This window comes from Penicillium riverlandense (assembly GCF_028828495.1).
Source record: "Penicillium riverlandense strain IBT 135883 chromosome Unknown utg000011l_segment0_segment0, whole genome shotgun sequence".
In the NCBI taxonomy this organism is placed as follows: Eukaryota; Fungi; Ascomycota; class Eurotiomycetes; order Eurotiales; family Aspergillaceae; genus Penicillium; species Penicillium riverlandense.
Window position 1 is genome coordinate 558,712 of NW_026643201.1, and position 19,840 is coordinate 578,551.

General features: G+C 54.1%; 9 protein-coding genes across 9 annotated transcripts; 4 read left to right on the top strand and 5 right to left on the bottom strand.

Moving 5' to 3' along the window:
* Positions 1-185: 185 nt before the first annotated feature.
* Positions 186-1,883, top strand: N7474_010913 (uncharacterized protein; the record flags this gene model as incomplete). The annotated part of the gene is made up of 1 exon (XM_057202323.1): positions 186-1,883. One exon carries the CDS (start codon positions 186-188, stop codon positions 1,881-1,883), a length of 1,698 nt encoding a protein of 565 aa, XP_057047607.1.
* An 831-nt stretch (positions 1,884-2,714) lies between these two features.
* Positions 2,715-3,580, top strand: N7474_010914 (SUR7/PalI family protein; the record flags this gene model as incomplete). Its single annotated transcript, XM_057202324.1, has 3 exons — positions 2,715-2,840; positions 2,897-3,274; positions 3,332-3,580. 3 exons carry the CDS (start codon positions 2,715-2,717, stop codon positions 3,578-3,580), a joined length of 753 nt encoding a protein of 250 aa, XP_057047608.1.
* Positions 3,581-4,723: 1,143 nt separating this feature from the next.
* On the top strand, positions 4,724-5,911 carry N7474_010915 (mannitol-1-phosphate 5-dehydrogenase; the record flags this gene model as incomplete). The annotated part of the gene is made up of 1 exon (XM_057202325.1): positions 4,724-5,911. One exon carries the CDS (start codon positions 4,724-4,726, stop codon positions 5,909-5,911), a length of 1,188 nt encoding a protein of 395 aa, XP_057047609.1.
* Positions 5,912-6,125: 214 nt separating this feature from the next.
* N7474_010916 (enoyl-CoA hydratase/isomerase family protein) lies at positions 6,126-7,115 on the bottom strand (the record flags this gene model as incomplete). The annotated part of the gene is made up of 2 exons (XM_057202326.1): positions 6,126-6,760; positions 6,884-7,115. 2 exons carry the CDS (start codon positions 7,113-7,115, stop codon positions 6,126-6,128), a joined length of 867 nt encoding a protein of 288 aa, XP_057047610.1.
* Positions 7,116-7,502: 387 nt separating this feature from the next.
* Positions 7,503-8,347, bottom strand: N7474_010917 (uncharacterized protein; the record flags this gene model as incomplete). The annotated part of the gene is made up of 2 exons (XM_057202327.1): positions 7,503-8,068; positions 8,140-8,347. 2 exons carry the CDS (start codon positions 8,345-8,347, stop codon positions 7,503-7,505), a joined length of 774 nt encoding a protein of 257 aa, XP_057047611.1.
* Positions 8,348-9,753: 1,406 nt separating this feature from the next.
* Positions 9,754-11,310, bottom strand: adaB (chromatin-binding transcription regulator ADA2; the record flags this gene model as incomplete). Its single annotated transcript, XM_057202328.1, has 2 exons — positions 9,754-11,166; positions 11,230-11,310. The coding sequence occupies 2 exons, from the start codon at positions 11,308-11,310 to the stop codon at positions 9,754-9,756; spliced, it is 1,494 nt and encodes a 497-aa protein (XP_057047612.1).
* A 797-nt stretch (positions 11,311-12,107) lies between these two features.
* On the top strand, positions 12,108-14,370 carry N7474_010919 (serine/threonine-protein kinase; the record flags this gene model as incomplete). Its single annotated transcript, XM_057202329.1, has 6 exons — positions 12,108-12,129; positions 12,238-12,396; positions 12,451-13,225; positions 13,288-13,703; positions 13,753-14,117; positions 14,173-14,370. The coding sequence occupies 6 exons, from the start codon at positions 12,108-12,110 to the stop codon at positions 14,368-14,370; spliced, it is 1,935 nt and encodes a 644-aa protein (XP_057047613.1).
* A 962-nt stretch (positions 14,371-15,332) lies between these two features.
* On the bottom strand, positions 15,333-18,335 carry N7474_010920 (coatomer subunit beta'; the record flags this gene model as incomplete). Its single annotated transcript, XM_057202330.1, has 7 exons — positions 15,333-16,529; positions 16,589-16,688; positions 16,740-17,908; positions 17,966-17,997; positions 18,063-18,084; positions 18,141-18,203; positions 18,318-18,335. 7 exons carry the CDS (start codon positions 18,333-18,335, stop codon positions 15,333-15,335), a joined length of 2,601 nt encoding a protein of 866 aa, XP_057047614.1.
* A 388-nt stretch (positions 18,336-18,723) lies between these two features.
* N7474_010921 (complex I NDUFA5 subunit family protein) lies at positions 18,724-19,545 on the bottom strand (the record flags this gene model as incomplete). Its single annotated transcript, XM_057202331.1, has 3 exons — positions 18,724-18,784; positions 18,844-18,948; positions 19,013-19,545. The coding sequence occupies 3 exons, from the start codon at positions 19,543-19,545 to the stop codon at positions 18,724-18,726; spliced, it is 699 nt and encodes a 232-aa protein (XP_057047615.1).
* Between the last annotated feature and the right edge of the window lie 295 nt (positions 19,546-19,840).

A 19,840-nucleotide genomic window follows, 5' to 3' on the forward strand; every position in this document is an offset into this window, starting at 1 on the left:
TGTATCTCGCTCATATTATAATTAGGCATGCTAAATTGATATCATGACTTCGAACTACAAAATGCCGTCTTAGGATCTAATCCTCCATGCCTGTTTACACGTGATCAGCCAGATCAAATGTGGGGGATAACTACACCACACCACACCACTCTTTTCTATCCCTAGGATCTATCAAATCAACCAAAATGTCCAAAGGAGAAAACTCAGACTCAAATGAGTACTTCAACCTAGGAACTCACCACCGCAGTATAACAAGCACCCACCCCGGAACCCAAAAATGGTTCAACCGCGGCCTAATCTGGGCATACGCATTCAACCACGAAGAATCAGCAACATGCTTCTCACGCGCCATCGCGCTGGACCCAGACTGCGCAATGGCCTACTGGGGCCTTGCGTACGCCATCGGTCCAAACTATAATAAACCGTGGGAGTTTTTCGATGAGGATGAGCTGAGTAATGTCGTTAGAAGGGGGTATGTTGCTGCTAAACATGCTGCGGCTATTCTTGAGAATGATAGTAGTGGCTCCGCTGTTGAGAAGGCGCTTGTCGGCGCTATTCAGTCCCGATATCCGGATGAAATACCTTCAAAGCCGTGTTCCGCGTGGAATGCGGACTTCGCATCGGCTATGAAATCCGTCTACGATTCTTTTCCGCATGATCTGGATGTTATAACCATCTACGCCGATGCGCTTATGAACACGCATCCATGGACTCTGTGGGATCTACACACTGGCGCTCCCACAGCCGGCGCGCCAACACTTCAAGTCAAGAACCTGCTCGATGGCGCATTGGCACTCGAAGGCGCACTCCGCCACCCCGGTCTGCTACACTTATACATCCATCTAATGGAGATGTCACCATCCCCCGAGTCGGCACTCCCCATAGCCGACCATCTCCGCGGACTCGTCCCGGACGGAGGACACTTGCATCACATGCCCACTCACCTCGACGTGATCTGCGGACAATACCAGCGGGCTATTGACTCGAACTCGGCGGCAATCGCTGCCGACGAGAGGTATGTGACTAAGATCGGGCCGCGGAATTTTTATACCCTCTATCGAGCGCATAATTACCATTTCCGTGTTTATGCGGCTATGTTCTCGGCGCAGTTCCAAGTCGCGTTGGATACGGTCTCGCAGCTTGAGGCGGCTATTCCGGATGATCTGCTCAAGGTCAAGTCTCCGCCTATGGCGGACTGGCTAGAGGCATTTGTATCGCTGCGTGCTCACGTCTTGATTCGGTTTGGACGGTGGGACGATATTATCATGAACCTGCAGCTCCCAGATAATCAGTCCCTCTACTGCACAACTACAGCAATAACCCACTACGCAAAGGGGGTAGCCTTCGCGGCGACAGGCAACATCCAAGCAGCGGACCACCAGCGCCAGCTCTTCCAAACAGCCGTGCTCCACGTTCCCGACTCGCGAACGCTGTTCAACAATAAATGCATCGATATCCTAGCTATCGCCCAAGAAATGCTAGACGGAGAAATCCACTACCGACGCGGTGCCATCGAAACCGCATTCACGCACCTCCGCCGCGCAATCCATCTCGAAGACAACCTTCCCTACGACGAACCGTGGGGCTGGATGCAGCCTACTCGGCATGCCTATGGCGCGCTGTTACTTGAGCAGGGCCGCATCCAGGACGTGTTGGATGTATACCTCGCCGATCTGGGGGTTACGGATGTTTTGCCGAGAGCAATGCGCCATCCTGATAATGTGTGGTCTCTCCATGGGGCGCGCGAGTGTTTGCGCAAATTGGGGCGTGGGGAGGAGGCGGAAAAGATGGAAGGGAGGTTGGCTGTTGCGGGCGAGAAGGCGGATGTGCCTGTTGAGGCGTCTTGTTTCTGTCGTGTTGGGAGGGGGAGGGGGAAGGTTTAAGGTGTGAGGGTTTGGGTGAAGGGGAGAGTTGCCATTGAAGTGGCTATGTAGGTGTTGTGTATATATACTCTGTATATGGATACTAGATAGGGCGACAGCCGCTGCATGTAAAACCAGAATCAATTCAATGCCTGAGTTCAGAAATAGAGGTAGATGGGGCTTTTCGAGAAGATACTATGAGGATAAGAGAGAATCGACCCTACCATAGCGGACGCTCTACATAGCGAGGGCACGCGCCAACATTACTCACGTCACCCCTGCTCCAACGATACATATTCTACGGATTTCAGTCCAATCCAGAACGGACAATAATATTTGAATTGATCAGCTGATTATGTATTTAGACTAGAGTAAGGTAGTGCAAGATCCCCGCGGTGGCTGGCCGCATTCCTCGCGCGGGCCGGGACCGACCTGGACACAACACACGTCTTGACTCAACCCTGAAGACCGAGGCATTCAGTATTCAGTATTCAGTATTCAGACCCTCAGTAAACATGGATCATAACTGCTTTTACTTTACGCGATGGACATACATACCGCGGCAGCACCGAATCATGTGCGTGCGATGTCCCGGGCTGCCTGCCCTTGGAATGATAGAGGAATGAATCCCCGCGAGGGGCTGTATAAGAACTGGATACAATGTCCAGAATCGAAGATTCTGAGTCAACCCTGGGTATTGTTTGGTCGTTTAGGTAAGTGTGTCTCGCCTGTCCTCGCCTCTATTGGGGATCAGACTGAACCTCTCGGTTTGTGTCGGTCAGTACGCCATTCGATATCGAATCTGCCTTCACTTCACTCTCGGCACGCGGATTCAGTTCCTCTCAGGTGACCATGGCCAAGATGAAGCTTATGCAGATGCTTCCCGAGGGGACGACGTTTGTCGCGTTCATCCTCACGCTCCTGTGCCTCTTTGCCGGCACGCAGAAGAACCTCCTCGACACCGCTAATGTCTTGACAGTAAGTTTAAATCGGTACCTTTTTCGTTAGATAGTTGTCCCTAATGATAGTTGCAGCTCTACACCCCCGAAGGAGGCTCCAGCGCCCACAATTTCTACTCGGTGCATCTCATGTCGTACTGCAAGGGAACCCTGGGAACCATTGACCCCGGCGACCCCGGGGTCACGCGCAACGTGACGGCCTGCTCGAACCGCACGATTCTCTTCTCATTTGACCCGACGGAGGCGTGGCCAAAAGAGATCACACAGGGGACCGCGCTGGAATGGCCGCGGGTGATCAGCGACGACTTTCAGGCGTTCCGGCTGACCAGCCGCGCGATGGCCGTGCTGTACTGCATCGCGGTTGGTGCGATGGGCGCGATGCTTCTGGTGCGAGTCTGGGCGTTTCTATCGCCGAATCAGCAGCAGCATGTGTTGGAATTGCCGTTGATGATGGTGAGTACTCTGCCACGCAGACTTGGGTCATGCTGACATGACACGACGCTCATGCAGCTGGGCGCGCTCAGCCTCAGCATCGCCTCGATCATCGCGACCGTGTTGGCATTTGAATTTGTCGCGTTGATTAATGCGCACGGCAAGGGGTCGAATGTCTCTGCGGAGTACGGGCACAAGTTCCTCGGCATGACCTGGGCGGCAGTGTCCCTGTTGATCGTGGGCAGCGGTGCCAAGTTCCTGACGATGTTCGGTAGTGGTCAGCAGACCGTTGCCGCAGCACCTGCAAAGGATACCGAGGGAGGGTAAGCAATGTAAGGGCTGCTGCTCGCGGGGGCAGCACGAGAGAGAAAAGAGAAGATGTCACTGCTACCCCCGACGGATTCGACAACCAATCCGCTGATGGGCGGGATGCACGAAATTGGGAATCCGGCGAGTTTTTTGCGAGCAACAGGCTGCACCCGGACCATTTGGGGGGCCAGGGGAAAGTAAGCGCTGGGGGAGAGGGGGAACGGGGGTACGCTGTACATACGCTGATTCGTGAACGCGCGAGAAAGCAATGGAAGAATTGTGCTCCGAAGCATCGCACGGATGAAACGATAAAGCCTCGGTCCCGATGCGACTAGCGGGAAAGACGGTGGGTCAAAACATGGCTAGACGATGGTCTTTCTGTCTGTTGACACCATGATGGAGAGAGCAAGGGAGGTGTAGATCAGTAGTCTCTTTCTGTAACTATGCTATAGGGAGTGTTCATTTGGGCATCAACATGCCAAAACGTAGGGCCGATGTGGTCCTGGTGTGGCGTGCATTTCCCCGGTTATGACCGGCATTGCGGCTGGCTTGTCCGACTAAACCCAGAATCGCCCAGGGGCGTCTTGGCCTGCGCACCACTGAGATGAGCGTTCCATTCGACAAGCTGGGGACGGAATTTCCCGGGCATAATCAGCATGTTTGCCGGTGAGACTATCAGGGAGATGCGCAGTGTCAGGAGAATTGTAGATAGTCTACTGCAGTCCGGAGTGGGTCTCTCCGAGTATAGATGTGGTCTCGTCCAGTGAGAAGTATAGGAAGGGAAATGAGGTTGCACGGACTGCCTGTAATAATGAGAAGAATAAATAAATAATAATAATAATAATCACATTCAATACGGAGGAGTGAGAAGAATATACCTCAAACGATGATGTTATGTGCCCGCCAAACAAGGCGGAGCCAAGTTCCGTGGGGGGGGGACCGAGTCGATGAAGTCATCGTCGGGAAGGCACCACGGGTTGTTAAATACTTCCACTCCTCTCTTTCCGTTTCTATTCCAAACAGTTACCACTCTCTTCACTCTCTCTTCTCTTCACTCCTCTTCTCACACTTCTTGCCTCTTTGTTGGTTTCCCCAACAACTTAACCTCACCCACGTCATACTTCAACCCTAAACAACCCTAAACTATACACTTCCCTCACCATGGGTAAAAAGGCTATCCACTTCGGCGGCGGCAACATCGGCCGTGGTTTTGTCGCCGAGTTCCTGCACACTGCCGGTTATGAGGTCGTCTTCATCGATGTCATGGACAACATCATCAACGCCTTGCAGACTCAAAAGTCCTACAAGGTCACCGAGGTCAGCGAGGACGGCGAGACCACCAAGACCATCACCAACTACCGCGCCATCAACTCCAAGACCCATGAGAGCGAGGTCATCCAGGAGATCGCCACCGCCGATGTGGTAACCTGCGCCGTGGGGCCCAACGTGCTCAAGTTCATCGCTCCCGTCATCGCCAAGGGCATTGACCGGCGCACCATGCCTAAGCCGCTGGCCGTGATTGCCTGCGAGAACGCTATCGGTGGCACCGACACCCTGCGCAAGTACATTGAAGAAAAAACCGACGCGCAGCGCCGCACGAGCATGGGCGAGCGCGCCCAGTTCGCCAACTCTGCCATCGACCGCATCGTCCCCGCTCAAGCCCCCGACAGCGGCCTGGACGTGCGCATCGAGAAGTTCTACGAGTGGGTCGTCGAGCAAACTCCCTTTGGCAGTGTCGGCCACCCGGATATCACCGCCATCCACTGGGTTGATAATCTGGAGCCCTACATCGAGCGCAAGCTGTTCACCGTCAACACGGGCCACGCCACGGCCGCGTACTACGGCTACTATGCCGGCAAGAAGACCATTGCCGAGGCGCTCCGGGAGCCCTTCATCCGTAATCAAGTTCGCGATGCACTCAAAGAGACCGCTTCGCTGATCGTCGATAAGCACGGGATCTCGGCGCAGGAGCAGCAGGAGTACGTCGAGACCATCGTCAGCCGCATCTCCAATCCCTACTTGGAAGACAGCGTCGAGCGCGTCGGCCGCGCGCCCATGCGCAAGCTGTCCCGCAAGGAACGGTTCATTGGGCCCGCCGCGCAGCTGGCCGAGCGGGGAATGAAGTTCGATGCCTTGATGGGCTCGACTGAAATGGCGCTCCGCTTCCAGAATGTTCAGGGCGATGACGAGAGCGCTGAGCTGGCCAAGGTCTTGAAGGAGAACTCGCCGGCTGATGCCACGGCCTTGCTGACGGGTCTAGAGCGCACGCACCCGCTCTTCCAGTCTGTCCTGAAAGTGGTCGCTCGCGTACAGTCGGAGTCCAAGGAGGCCGGTCAACCGCGCATTTGAGGAGAGGTGCTGGATTTTTCTTCCTTTTTTTTTTGTATTACACACACGGAATTCGCATGGGATATGGCGCGACAGTGCACTGGACTGGACTGGGATATGACTTACGACTTGTAGTATGAATAGCAATGCAATGCAGAACAATATACTTTGAAGCCCTACCACTCGGGAGTAGTCCTTCGTATAGTCTGAAAGACAAACTCCTGTATCCAGATATTTACAACTTACTATCCCCCCAAACAGGCTTCCTCTTCTCCACAAACGCCCTCAATCCCTCCTTCAAATTCTCCCCCTCATACAACCTCTTCACCCAAGTATCCGCCAACATACTCGTAGCCTCCTCAGCCCCAATCCCCTCCCAGCCCAACTTCACACCCTCCCGACTAACAAGTACAGCATCGGGACTATTCTCCGCAATGAGCGTCGCAACCTCCACAGCCCTGGCAACCACCTTCTCCCTCACCGCATCCTCATCTTTCCCAAGGCTAGTCGTATCAACAACCTCATTAACAAGCCCCCACCTCTCCGCCTCGCTCGGCAACACATTGCGCCCCGTAAGCGCCATCTCCATCGCGCGTTGCTTGCCAACCGTCCGCACAAGCCGCGTCAATGCCCCCGCCAGCGCGACAACTCCGCGCTTTACTTCCGGGAGTCCGAAGACCGCATTCGAGGATGCGATCACCAGGTCGCTGTTAACGATCATTTCTGTGCCGCCGCCGAAACAGAGCCCGTTGACGGCGCAGATTACCGGTTTGCGGCCCTTGCGGCGGGAGAGGCCGCCGAAGCCGGTGTTTGGTCGGGTGCTGTTTCTGTCGTTGTTGGTGGTAGTGTTGGAGGCGCTGTCGTTCCATTCTATATAGGCCCGCAGTCTTGATAAGCATTCATATATTTATCTCTGGGAGCTGGCCCATATTGGCGTCGTTGGGAGAGAAGAGAAAGAGAAGGAGAAAGAAAATAGGTAGTATTGATTCATACCTTTTAAATCAGCCCCCGCACAAAAAGCCCGCCCCTTCCCCGTGAGGATGCCCACGCGCATGGCGGGCTCGGCGTCCATCCATTCCCAGACGGCGTGTAGCTCAATGTGGCCCTGTGTGTTGATGCAGTTTAAAGAGCGCGGTCGGTTGAGCGTTACCAGGAGGACATGGGGTGCTGGGAAGGAGAGGAGGGCGTGCTGGAGGGTTGGTGGGGGGGTGGTGAAGGAGGGCATTTTGAGATTGAATTGTGGGGGTTGGATCGGATTGGAATTGGTTTGGTTTGGGTTGGGAAATGGGTGCGAGAGTGGTGAGAATCATGCAGGGAGAAGAACAGGGTCTTATGAAGTGTTTATTGTAAAGATGAGGTTGATGATATTGGAAATGCGGAGACAATGCCGAGGAAGTACCGAGGCTGATGCGGAGAAGTGCTGGATGGAAGTGGAGGTAGGCATTGGTTCCATGGTTGGATAGCAGCTCTGATCAGCAAGTCTATTTTGACACTAATGGGATAACTTTGTAGGTATGTCACATCTAATCGCTGAATTATATATCGTTGATGATTATATATATCTCAAGTACCTAGGCGCCTCTATGCATCTCTAATATACAACACCATCCTTTCAATAAGACACCTCCCTCACCTCCCTCCCCATCAATTCATTAGTCGGCCGCTTAGCACTCAACTCCGATGGCCCAGAACTATTATTCATTAGACGCGACTGGGGACTCCCCCCGGACTCCAGGCCGGGGCTAGCCGCAGCCGACATCAAAGCCTTGGACAGTTTATTCGCCCGTTTGCGTTCCCAGAAGGCCCAGAACAGCGACACAACGGCAATAAGGCCAAGTGGAATGCCTAGCCCTGCGCCGAGGGCTACGTCGTGGGAGGTGCTTGCGGAGGAGGAAGAGGAGGAAGAGGAGGAGGCGGTGGTGGTTGTATTCCCAGAAGTAAAAGAGGGGGAAGAGTTGGGTGCTGAAGATGTAGATGGCGCAGCTAGAGAAGAGACATTGGCGAGAAGAGCGTGGCCGGTGAGAACGGTTGCGTCGGGGAGCTGGAAGGCATCGTACCCGTAAGGACAGACGATACTATCGCCATCGATCACGGGCGTTCCGCAGCAGTACGTGGAGACGCCGTCGTAGAAGGAGAGGTTGATGATGGAGCAGCCCATAGTCTCGAATTCTTGCTCCTCTATTCCATTTTTCATCGGTTAGTATTTCGAGAATCGAGTGGGACCTGACAGTGGGAAAGTTATCACATACGGCAGTACGACGGACACCCCGTTGCCCAACTGTCGCTTGTACATGCTCCGCGAGAGAGAACGTAGGGCTGGGCTACGTCCATGCAGTATCCGTTCGACAGACAGAAATTGTCAGTGCTGCAGCACCAGGAGACTTCATCGCTTGTGCAGGGAACGGTTCCCGGGGCGGGCAGGCCGTTGGGGAAATAGCATGTTCGCGTGTCGGACATGGTCAACCGTGCTGTTGACCAGTAACTAGCACAAAGCTCACTCGAACAGAGCAGATATGCTAGCAGATGATGGGCGAAGGGACGAGGCTGAAAAGTCTTTTTCAACTTTGGCGGAATTTCAAATAGGGGGAAGGAAGAAAGTGAGAATCCGCTGCTCGCCGACGATCAGCATTTCCAACCAACCACTCAATCTGGCCGTAATGCCCTCGTCTTGGACCGTGGAGGTGTAGTAGAAGTCCCTCTATAGTTGGGGGTACGAGACTCCTTTAAGCCCCAATAATACATAGCCCCCTTCCTCGGAGGAGATCTCTGATTCCATCTGCCTGGAGGGGCGGGTTCATCCGAGCGCTGGCCCCCAATTCGTGATTTAAACAGGGTCCAATCAATGACGGAGCACGCTAGAGAGTTGATCGTCGGGAGTCCGGTCATTGATTGGGCAATCCTGAAGCTAAGGGGTGTACTTTGGCACAATCTTTTTCGACTCTGGCACGATAATCAAACTCATTGCCCTGGGTGGATAAGAGAGCGGAACTGGGAGAGTGGACTAGAGCAACCTAATTTTGTATGATCAACAAAGCATTGTTTATCAAGAGGGATGGGTAATACATTCTCTCTTGTTGAATAACCATTGGAGCTATGGTGGATGATACGGAATACATATACTGAAGGCTTGTTCTCCAGGATGGGTACCTAGGCACTGTATGTGGTATTGATGTAGACTATATAAAGAAGGAACTACCCAAGAGATTTAAGTTTTCCACCTGCCTCTCGACCCAGTCCTACAACAAACTTCCATCCACAGGCTTTCCACTTTCCACAAGAGGTCACAGACTTCTAGTCCCTTTATCATCATTTGATGCAGCTACGGACAGCAACCTGTCTAGATCTTTTGTGATGGACATCTTGACGAGCAATCCCCGAAAACACTAATGAATGGTGGGGTTGGAAGAAAACAGCAAGCCAGATACTTGCCAACTCACCGGCCAACTCATCCATCGGCCCTTGGCCTCATCGAGGACGATGGCCATGCCGTCGTGACTGACCTCCCGGGTCTTATTTCTCTGCCTGTACTATAGTCTTACAATGAACATCCTTCTTACGTCCACGTCAACACATCCATGACACAGATACACGACTAAATCCCAAGAGTAGTGTTCATTCATCACAAGATATCTGTCAACACGATTGACACCGCCAGTCCGTAGGCCCACCGAAAACGCCGTAGACGCGTACACACAAAAGCCGCTGTCCGAAAAGAATACAAAGCCAGAGAAGGATATAAGCGCGAGGAAAGCCACTAACTATGCCTTGTTGATCCATCCGCTGTGCACCATGAAGTCGTAAATGCGGCTCGTCTTCGTGCCCTCGATCTGTAGATATCAAGTTAGTGGTGAACATAAGTAGAGCTAAAGGACAGCTCTCACCTTGCACATCGCCCGCGCGTCCTTCTTCTTCAGACTGCCGCCTTGCTTCATCGCCTCCTTCAACAGCGTATCCTTGACAACCAGGTAGGGCTTTGGCATTAAGTGGAGAACGTTGCACACTTCGACCTCCTCCTTGGTGAGGAGATGCAAGTCGGCCGCGCCGTCGCCATCCAATTTCCACGCTGGCACGCCGCTCAGAGGCTGCACCACGTACTTGGTCTTGGCGGGTTGCGGAGCCGGCATCCCGTCGCCGTCAACGGCGAAGGCGCGATCGAAGTCGTTCAGGGGCAGGTCGCTGGGGTCGGGCTGCTTGTGCGGATTCGCCGCCTTCTGCAGTCGCAGCGGCAGCTCGGGCATCGTTAGCTGGCCCGCTACCGATGCCTGGTCCACCTGCTGCGACTGTTTTGGTCGTGCGCTGGCAAAGCGGTCGAACGAGCCCTGGGGCAACAACCGCTGCACACGCTGCTGCTTGTCCTGCTCGTACTTTTCGCCGGTTTTCAGATCGCCAATTCCCATTTGCCGCCATTCTTGCAGTTGCGAAATGGCAAGGCGCAAGTTGTGCTCATACTCCAACCCCTTGTTAAAATCCTCAAAGTCCTTGCGGTTCATCATCCGCGCCAACGGCTTCGCCTTGTTGAGAAGGTCGCGCTCTTCCTTGGAGCGCTTCTTATCCTGCGCGGTGGCCTTCCGGTACTCAAGCAGGTTATGCTCGAAGAGGATCTTCTTGCGCTCCGTACGCGCCGTGAGCCGCGAATTGTAGATATCGACCACCGTCATCTTGAGTTCGGTCTCCGGATCCATTTCGCCCTCAGGGCCGATACCCGCCCCAGGCTCGAACGTCATATGCTGGACCGCCTCCTCTGCATCGTTCAAGAACTCGGTCTCGAACTCTAGACGACCAGGCATGTAGCCCTGCACCTCATGGCAGGCCGGTACGCTGGCAGTGGGTTTCTGCTTCGGTGTCGTTGGGGGTGCTGCCTTGGCGGCCTCCTTGCGCTCCTCGATGCGCCGCTTCTTGCGCGTCTGGAATTCCTCCTTGGAGATCGAATTTTGGAGAGTGGTGTCTTCCGGGTCTGCCCGGTCCGGTAGCGGGAAGTTGGAACTGTTGATGTATGTGTCGATATAGTGATCGCGTACTTCATCCTTGGTGCGGTAGCCGCCAATGTGGTCTGCGATATCGGCCCACGAGCCTAGGCCATAGATCTCCGCGCCTTCCAGCAGCAACAACTCCTCGTCCGCACCCCAGTCCTCCTGGAAGATCGGGACGGAGTTTTGTTCGATGACATGGAATGGATGAGATTGCGGGTCGTGGTTCTTCGATTTCTCCCCCGCACCAAAGCAGGGGACGCAAAGATCGTATTCATGGCAGTCGGGATGGGCGCACGAGATGCGCACCTAGCCCTCAGAGTCAGCACTTGGTGGTTCCAAATAACCATAAACACTCACTGTTGATGTAACATCCACGGAGCACACGTCGCAATGAAATTTGGTGCCAGCCTCGGTGCCGCGCGAGGCGGTCTTCTTGCGTATTACACCCATCGATCCTTGGGTCCTTTCATCCTCCACTGAATCCGACGCCGTTTCGAAATCTCAAACACGCCCTCCAGATGTCTGAGAGGGCACACAGAGGGAGTTGGGTGACTCTGGGAAGACAGGTGCAAACGCGTGAGACGGGGAGTTGGACGGGAGGCCGGGGTTAAGCTTCTCCGCAGTTGGGTGGCGTAGGGGGTGACGGACTAAGTGAACGACGGGATCTTCAATGTTGATCTGTGTGGTTGGTAGTAGTTGGTCGGGGTAATAATCGAGGATCAATGCAGTTGAGCGACTCAGCAATCGGGAATGGGCGCTCCGGTTCAGCGTGTGGAGATAGAATGGTCGTTCCCCTTGGACGTGGCGGTGCGGATTGTGGCTGAGTCAGTTTCCACTGTGGCCTGAGGCAATATTCATGCCTGAGGTGTCCGGTCCCTTCCCCTCTTCTCTCGTTCATGTTTCTCTGTCTGCCTCTCTCACACACTCTCTCTCTTCCCCTTTCGCTTTCTTCCCTAGTCTCCCTTGTTCGTCGATTCGGGGTCTGGATACCGTCTTTCGTCCTGCTGGTTGTGCCCTGACTAGCCGTGCGACTGTTTTGTGGTGCCTCCCTTCTTTTGTTGATTCCCACATTGGTGGGTTACTTGTTCCGTGGCTGTGGCGGCTTGCGCTATTTGGGGAAACATTGAGATTAATTCGGGGTCGGCAGGCAGTCCACCCACCCTTCGCATTGCGGTCGGCACCATTCTGAAACCACTCACACCCTCCTCTTCGTCCATCCCCTCGAGTCTTCCTCACACACCGCCACCATGTCCTGGAAGCTCACCAAAAGTATGTTCAGTTGGTCTCCCTATCTATCTACCTCGGGATCACGCTCCCTTCCCCCTCCTCCAACGTGACGGTCTGGCATCGAGGCTAATATAATCTGAGAAATCATAGAATTGAAGGAGACCCATCTGGCTCCGTTGACGCAGACTTTCGGTCGGTCGTCGTCCACCTCGACGATTAAGGGTGATTCGAATGGTGGCGAAGAGACCATCACACCGGTAACCTCTCATTCCCCCAGCGTGGCTTCGGCTACCTCATCAAACGGGATTGGTATGATTTTCATGTCTCTTTTCTCCCCCAGTATCTAATGGTGCCTTTTTATAGCCGCTTCAGAGGCCCTCGTGTCACCCCCTGTGGCTCCCGTCAAACCTGGCATCCTGATCGTCACCCTCCATGAAGGCCGCAACTTCTCTCTGTCTCCCCATTTCCAGCAGATTTTCAATTCGCATTTCCAGAACAACTCCTATGCACCGTCATCCTTGCGTCCCAGTACCTCCTCTTCGTCACACTCCGCCCATGGCCAGGCCGGTTCCTTTGCGCAGTCCAACCGACCGCAGTCCACCAGCGGAGGAATGAACAACGCACCGACCAGTCACGGCCGGTATTCAACCAAATATCTTCCATACGCTCTTCTGGATTTTGAAAAGAATCAGGTCTTTGTTGATGCCGTGTCGGGAACTCCCGAGAACCCTCTGTGGGCCGGTGACAACACTGCCTTCAAATTCGATGTCTCCCGCAAGACTGAGCTGAATGTTCAGCTGTATTTGCGCAACCCTGCAGCCCGGCCTGGCGCTGGGCGCAGTGAGGATATTTTCTTGGGTGCGGTCAAGGTCACCCCTCGTTTCGAGGAAGCCCAGCCGTTTGTGGAAGATCCGAAGTTGAGCAAGAAGGACAACCAAAAAGCGGCGGCCGCTCATGCAGAGCAGGAGCGTCATCTGGGTCAACTGGGTGCCGAGTGGCTGGAGATGCAGTTCGGTACTGGTTCGATCAAGGTTGGCGTCTCGTTTGTGGAGAACAAGCAACGCAGCTTGAAGCTGGAGGACTTCGACTTGTTGAAAGTTGTGGGCAAAGGTAGTTTCGGCAAAGTCATGCAGGTCATGTAAGAGACCCCCCTCCTCATCTCTATCAATTTTGATGCTTACCATTTCATTCCAAAAACAGGAAGAAAGATACTGGCCGAATCTATGCCCTCAAGACCATCCGCAAGGCTCATATCATTTCACGATCCGAAGTCACGCACACCCTCGCCGAGCGATCGGTGCTTGCGCAGATTAACAATCCCTTCATTGTGCCATTGAAATTCTCGTTCCAATCGCCAGGCAAATTGTATTTCGTCCTGGCATTTGTGAATGGTGGCGAGCTCTTCCATCATCTTCAGAAAGAACAGCGATTTGATATCAACCGAGCGCGATTCTATACCGCGGAGCTGCTGTGCGCTCTGGAGTGTCTCCACGGATTCAAGGTCATCTACCGTGACCTCAAGCCGGAGAACATTCTTCTCGATTACACCGGACATATTGCTCTTTGTGATTTCGGTCTTTGCAAGCTAGACATGAAGGATGAGGACCGAACAAACAGTGAGTTTGGCACTATGTTCCGCCTTCGGTCAAAGCTAACCACAAGCAGCGTTCTGCGGCACTCCCGAGTACCTTGCTCCGGAACTTCTGCTGGGCAACGGTTACACAAAGACGGTGGACTGGTGGACACTGGGTGTCTTGCTCTATGAGATGCTGACAGGGCTACCGCCATTCTACGACGAGAACACCAACGAGATGTACCGCAAGATTTTGCAGGAGCCTCTGACCTTCCCCAGCAGCGACATCGTTCCTCCCGCCGCTCGAGATCTGTTGACCAGACTGCTGGACCGTGACCCCCAGCGTCGGCTGGGCGCCAACGGTGCCGCGGAGATCAAGTCGCATCATTTCTTCGCGAACATCGACTGGCGCAAGCTTCTCCAGCGGAAGTATGAGCCCAGCTTCCGGCCGAATGTGGTACGTATTGTCTTTCCTTTCCTCTTAAATCACAAAGCTAACATGCCCACTCTAGGTGGACGCCCGTGATACAGAGAACTTCGACCGCGAATTCACCCAAGAGGCACCACAAGACTCGTACGTCGATGGCCCCGCCCTGTCGCAGACCATGCAGCAACAGTTCGCCGGATGGTCGTACAACCGGCCAGTGGCCGGCCTCGGGGACGCGGGCGGCAGTGTCAAAGACCCGTCTTTTGGAAGCATCCCCGAGTAGAGTTTTTGATCAGAGTCAAATCAGATTCGAAAAGAGAAAAACAAATGATCAGTGTGGGGGAAGGCCTTTCGTCATAGAAACGAGTCTCCTTTGTACCGTGTGCTTGTTATTGCTTCACTCACATATCACCACCAATTTTGATCACTGTCCATGTTTTTTGTTTGTTTCCACGCTTGGGCTGCTGTCTCGTCTCATTAGGAGTGTGGGGCATCTTTTGGTCTCGGAGTCTACTTTTCACCCCATTGCAACCAATCCATCTCCCTCCCCATCCCTCTCACCATTATACTGTTGTGCACTGCCGGCCCTTTTGGCAAATGCACTGCACCCCCTTACCTGTCGATGTTCTCAAGCGATGATCATTTTCCTGTCCTTCTTTACTATCACGATCTTCGCATCTTTCCCTCCAGGTGCAAGCGAGATGTCCACTCTATTTCGAAAAACATCAAAGATTTTTATCTTCCTACGCAATGGACAATACAACACAATGCACCCAGGGATCCGATCCGAATTTTTTTGAAACAATTCATCTATAGAGGAAACATAGCAAGTCTACATACCTAACACCTTATCCCAAACACAAGTTCGCAGCTGGGCAAATGCCAAAGGGAGCAAGCAGCAGAAGCCTCCGAATCGCGAGACATGTTGAGGAAGTCCTACGATGGAGCTATATATCTCAAAAAGACAATTCCATTTCCTGTCATAGCGTGCATCTTTCTTATCCATCCATCCCATGGAAGGAGACAGGTTGTAAAAGATTACCATACCAAAATGAAAATAAGAAATCGAGAAACAAAAATAAAATAAAATGTTCGGATACACGTTAAAGACGCCGCTCGCAATTCAAGAATCAGACCGACTCTCATCAATCGGAACCAAAAACGCTCTCTAACAACAACGACAACACTCTAGTCTCTCAACCCAACCCAACCCAGCAATGGCAATTTCAATTTTTTGTGTATTCCTTATTCCGCCTCCGCTGCAGCCGCGGTGTCGAGATCAAGTTCGGGGGCACCGTTGGCAGCGCTCGCGGGCTCGGCACCATCACCATCACCGTCCCCGACGACATCGATCAGAGACTCGGAAGAAGGCGGTTCCGGGACGACGATGCCCTCCTTCTCCAGACGGATGTACTCATCCCACTCTGGGAACAGGTCGTCGTCGGTGGAGATGACATCCGGGGCACCGGGGGGAACGCCGATGAGGCGGGAGACCTTGGACTTGCCACCCTGCTCGAGAGAAGAGCGCCACTGGACGACGAGGGCGGGGGCGCTGGTGGGCTTGTAGGTCTGGGCGAGGAGAACGGCCTCAGCGAGGCGGTTTGTCTGGACGAGGAGGTCGATGCAGCCATCGACATCGCCAAGCGACCAGAGCGTGGAGAAGGCGACGTTGTGTAGACCGGACTCTGAGGCCTGGGCGGCCAGCGCGCGGAGTCCCTCGCGGTTGTTGCTGGCCGTGTGCAGCAGCAGGAGAGAACCGATGTCTTTGGCGTTGGTGAAGCACTCCTGTGCCAGGGCTAGGTTCCACCCGGCCAGGGCGGCGTCGCCGACGATCTTCCACTTGTGCTCGACGTTCGCCTCGCGCGCGATCTGAAGGGCAGTCTCGAGGTCGTTGAGCGCGAGAGATAGGTCGAAGCGGTGCTCTGGGTCGGTTGCAACCTCCAGAGCCATCTCCTTGTAACCTTGGCCTTCGAGGAAGCGGGCAATCTTGTTGTGCTGGTCCACAGGCACGTCTTTGAGCAGCTCGGCGGCCATGTCCATGTCGCCACGCAGCACCAGTGTCTGATACTCAACCATGCTGAGCGACAAACCAAAGGACATGACGTTGACGTCCTTGTCGGAGATGTAGATTCGGCCATCCCGGGGCAAGTAACCGAGAACGTACATGGGCTGGTCGAAGTGAGAGATCGTGTAAGTCTGGTCACCCACGAGGTAGTTCAAGCGGTTCGTCGAGTTGGTGTAGATGAAGCAGTCTCCAACCCACTCTCCGGTCCGAACAGATTCTTCAACGGTGGTGACGAGCTCGAAAGCGGACTCAACGCCATCTTCATCGGCTTCTCCGTTGTTCAAGCCGTTGATGTAGTTCTCGCGCGAGAAGCGGAGGACGTGGAAGTTGTCTTCACAGGCAAGAGTGACCAGCTCTCCAGACTCGGACCAGTAAACCTGTGGGAGGAAACGGTCAGTTCGTCGCCTTTCGATATTCATAGCATCGAACAACTTACAGTCTTGGGGTCAGCTTCAATTCTCCGCACCAGGTTACCGGTCTCCCAGTCGAACAGACCAATGCCACCCTGGCCCTTCACACCAAGAAGAACACCATCACTGAAAGCCTCCCAGTTAGTTGAATTCACCAAAAGCACGATATTGGCTCACCTGAGTCCCTCCGCCTGGAAACCAACGTCAAGACCACTGCTCTGCTCCTTGAAGTTCTTGAAGATCTTGACACTAGTCGTTGATTCGCGAATGGCGTAATCGTTGCTGTTGTCCTTCGATCCCCAAGCAAAGTCAAGAGCTTGGCCGAAGGCCTTGTTTCTCCAGGCCAAGGCGGTATATATGATGTACTCTCCATCACCACAGACGGAGACGAAGCGTCCATTTGGCGAGTGTGACAGAGTCTGCGGGTACACCTCACAGGTACCCAGATCCTTGGTCGGCAGCGAAAGAGGAGTACCATCCTTCACACTAGGGTCGCCGCCCTTGATAACTGTCGACACAACCTCGCTGTGTCTAGCCCAGATGAGCTTGCCGGATCCATCCATCGAGACGGCCGGCTCTTCCCGACCCATCTTCACGACAACAGCACCGTCGTCAAAACCCATTGCGACGCCCTGTCGACCCCGCTGGTAGGCAATACACCATGCTCGTTCCAGACCGTAGCTTAGTGACTGTTCCAGGCGGTAGGTGTTTGCATGCCAGATCTTGATCGTGCCATCCTCAGAACCGGAGATGATCACGGGCAATTCGGGGTGGTAGCACGCGAATGAGACATTGCTTGTGTGGCCCTCGAGGGTGGCGATGAGCGCCTTGGTTGTGTAGTCCCAGACCTTGACAGTCTTGTCATCGGAAGTGGTGAGAAGGTATGGCTTATCTGCCTGTGGGTAATAATCAACATGATTGACACCCTTGGTTTCGTGGGCCTCCAGGGTGAAGTTGGCATGCGGAGAGCCAAGGTTCCAGATCTTCACGGTACGGTCCAAACAGGCCGACGCAAATGTGTTGGTATCCTTGGGGTTGATCGACATTCCCATCACATAGTGGCTGTGGCCCTCGAACACCTGAACGCACTTCCAGCCCTTCTCCCAGTCCCAGAGCTTGATTGTCATATCATCGGAGGCAGTGAGCACGAAGGGCTGGGTGGGGTGGACGGCAATGGAGCGGATGTAGTCCGGGTGGGCTTCGAAGGAGGTGATCTTTTCGGATGTGTTGTAGTTGTAGACTCGGAGCTGGTAGTCGTCGGAACCGCACACAATCCAGTTCTTGCGGGCAATGAATCGACCGGCGCGGACAGGGACATCCGTGAGTTCGAACGTTTTGATGATGGACTAGATATGAATGTGAGCTATGCTTTCCGTTGAAAGGGCGTCGCTGTCAGCGCCTACCTGCGACTCATAAGACCAGATGTATACGTGACCTGTGGCGGGTGCGTGGTTAGCGTCTTCAATATCTCGCAACAGCCACCTCGTGCCTAGAGCATACCGCTATACAAAGTTGTAAGGATCTAGAAAGGCATCATTAGTTCTTGTTGAATATACCAGCGTTTCAAGATCATCTTACCCATGGCTCTGTAGGGTGGAAATCAATGCCCTTTACCCGCTCCGAGCGGGCAAAGAGCTGCCTCTGTACCAAACAATTCCTGTCAGTGACCGCTCCCAATCTGTGGATGTCTCACGGGACAGCATATTGCCCAGAGAGGACAACGCCGTCTGCCCTTCTGGCTGATGGTCGGCGTACCTTGATGTCGAGCCGCATATTGTGTGAGGGGTGTGGGCTTTGAGGCGAATGCGAGTGTGTGTGGTGCGGCGTAGGCCTGCCAGAGGAAATTGCACGAGCCGCTCAGACAGCCCGGGTATCGGAGGGAGGCAACTATCCTCAGGGAAAAGACGCGGGTGAAGAGGACAATTGCAAAGAGCACAACCGGAGAGTTGCTTCAGGGACAACATTCAAGTACGACTGTGTCCACAACGCCAATACGCCACCGCCTGCCGTTTACGGACACACCCTCTCCCCATCCCTATCATCATCTATGGCGAGAAAGATTTCTGGGGCATAGTTGAATTTACAGGCCTAAGAAATGGGAACCAAGACAGGTGTATTCAAACAAAGGAACGTCTAATAGTTACAGCGTGGCCACCGGCGCTCAACTGCGCTCAAAGTAAGTCCACTGGCCCGGACGGGGCTTCTCCTCGAGTTCCTCCCACCTACGACCGGTTAGAACCTGTACCAAATACTAGACCAGGAGGGGACATTTCCGACTCACACTTTTGACTGGTGCAGCTCATCAACCAGCTTCATCTCAGCCTCGGCGACTTGAATGACCTCCTCAATGAGACCAGCGCCAATCTGCTGTTCGATCTGGGAGATCCTGTACGATGTGAGTTAACTGCTCGATGGCTCGGCACCAATTGGGCGGAAAGGGATTCACGTACTGTTCGGCCTCGAGAGCTGGCTCATTCTCCCACTTCATGGCGGACCATACTTGCCCTTCCTTTGCGTTCGACTCCTCGCGCTTCAATAATTCAGCGGATTCCTCCGGGGTCAGAGAGGGATGCGAGATCGGCTGGGTCATCTCTTCTCCGTCCCACTCCTCGCCACGAGGGTTGTCGCTGCCATCCATCTCCTGGCGGGCAGCATATGCGAATGTGCCATCCTTGCGCTGGAGCTGAGCGAATCGATCGGGCTCGGCTCCCACGGTCTGCTTCACACGCGCCAGCCACTCCTCAAAGCCCGGGGGCTTCTGAGATTCCACGATCTGTAAACGATGGCGGGTCAATGCCTCGACCGACTGGCGGTAGGCGGAGTTGTCGGGGAACTCCTTCAGCTTCTGCAGGGTGTTTGTGTAGAGATAGATCAGAGTCGGGCGCGGGCTTGGGTGGGTGACCAGGCCGGTCAATCCGGTCGGAGCGAAGGGCTCCAGGTACCGGGGCTTGACATTGGCCAGCAGTCGAAGAGTAGACCGCATTATGTGTGGTGGTGATGTGGGATGGTGGTGGTGGTGGTGGTGTAGGGAGACGAGGAAGTCGAGCCGAACCCGGACCGGAAAAACGTGTTTCAGAGTCTCCAGGTGAAGCATTGCCCCCCTGCCTGCCTTTTCTTGCTGGACCAACACCTCATTCGTTTCTGGGCTCTGCGCATTTCCCTTCTTCCGCTCTCAGGGTCCGGAGCACCTCTCGAGTCTCTTTTCCTCATTACCTCCCTTTTGAGCCGACTCCCAGTTTTCGGCCCCCGCCCTCCAATGTGCCACCTGTAACGTTATT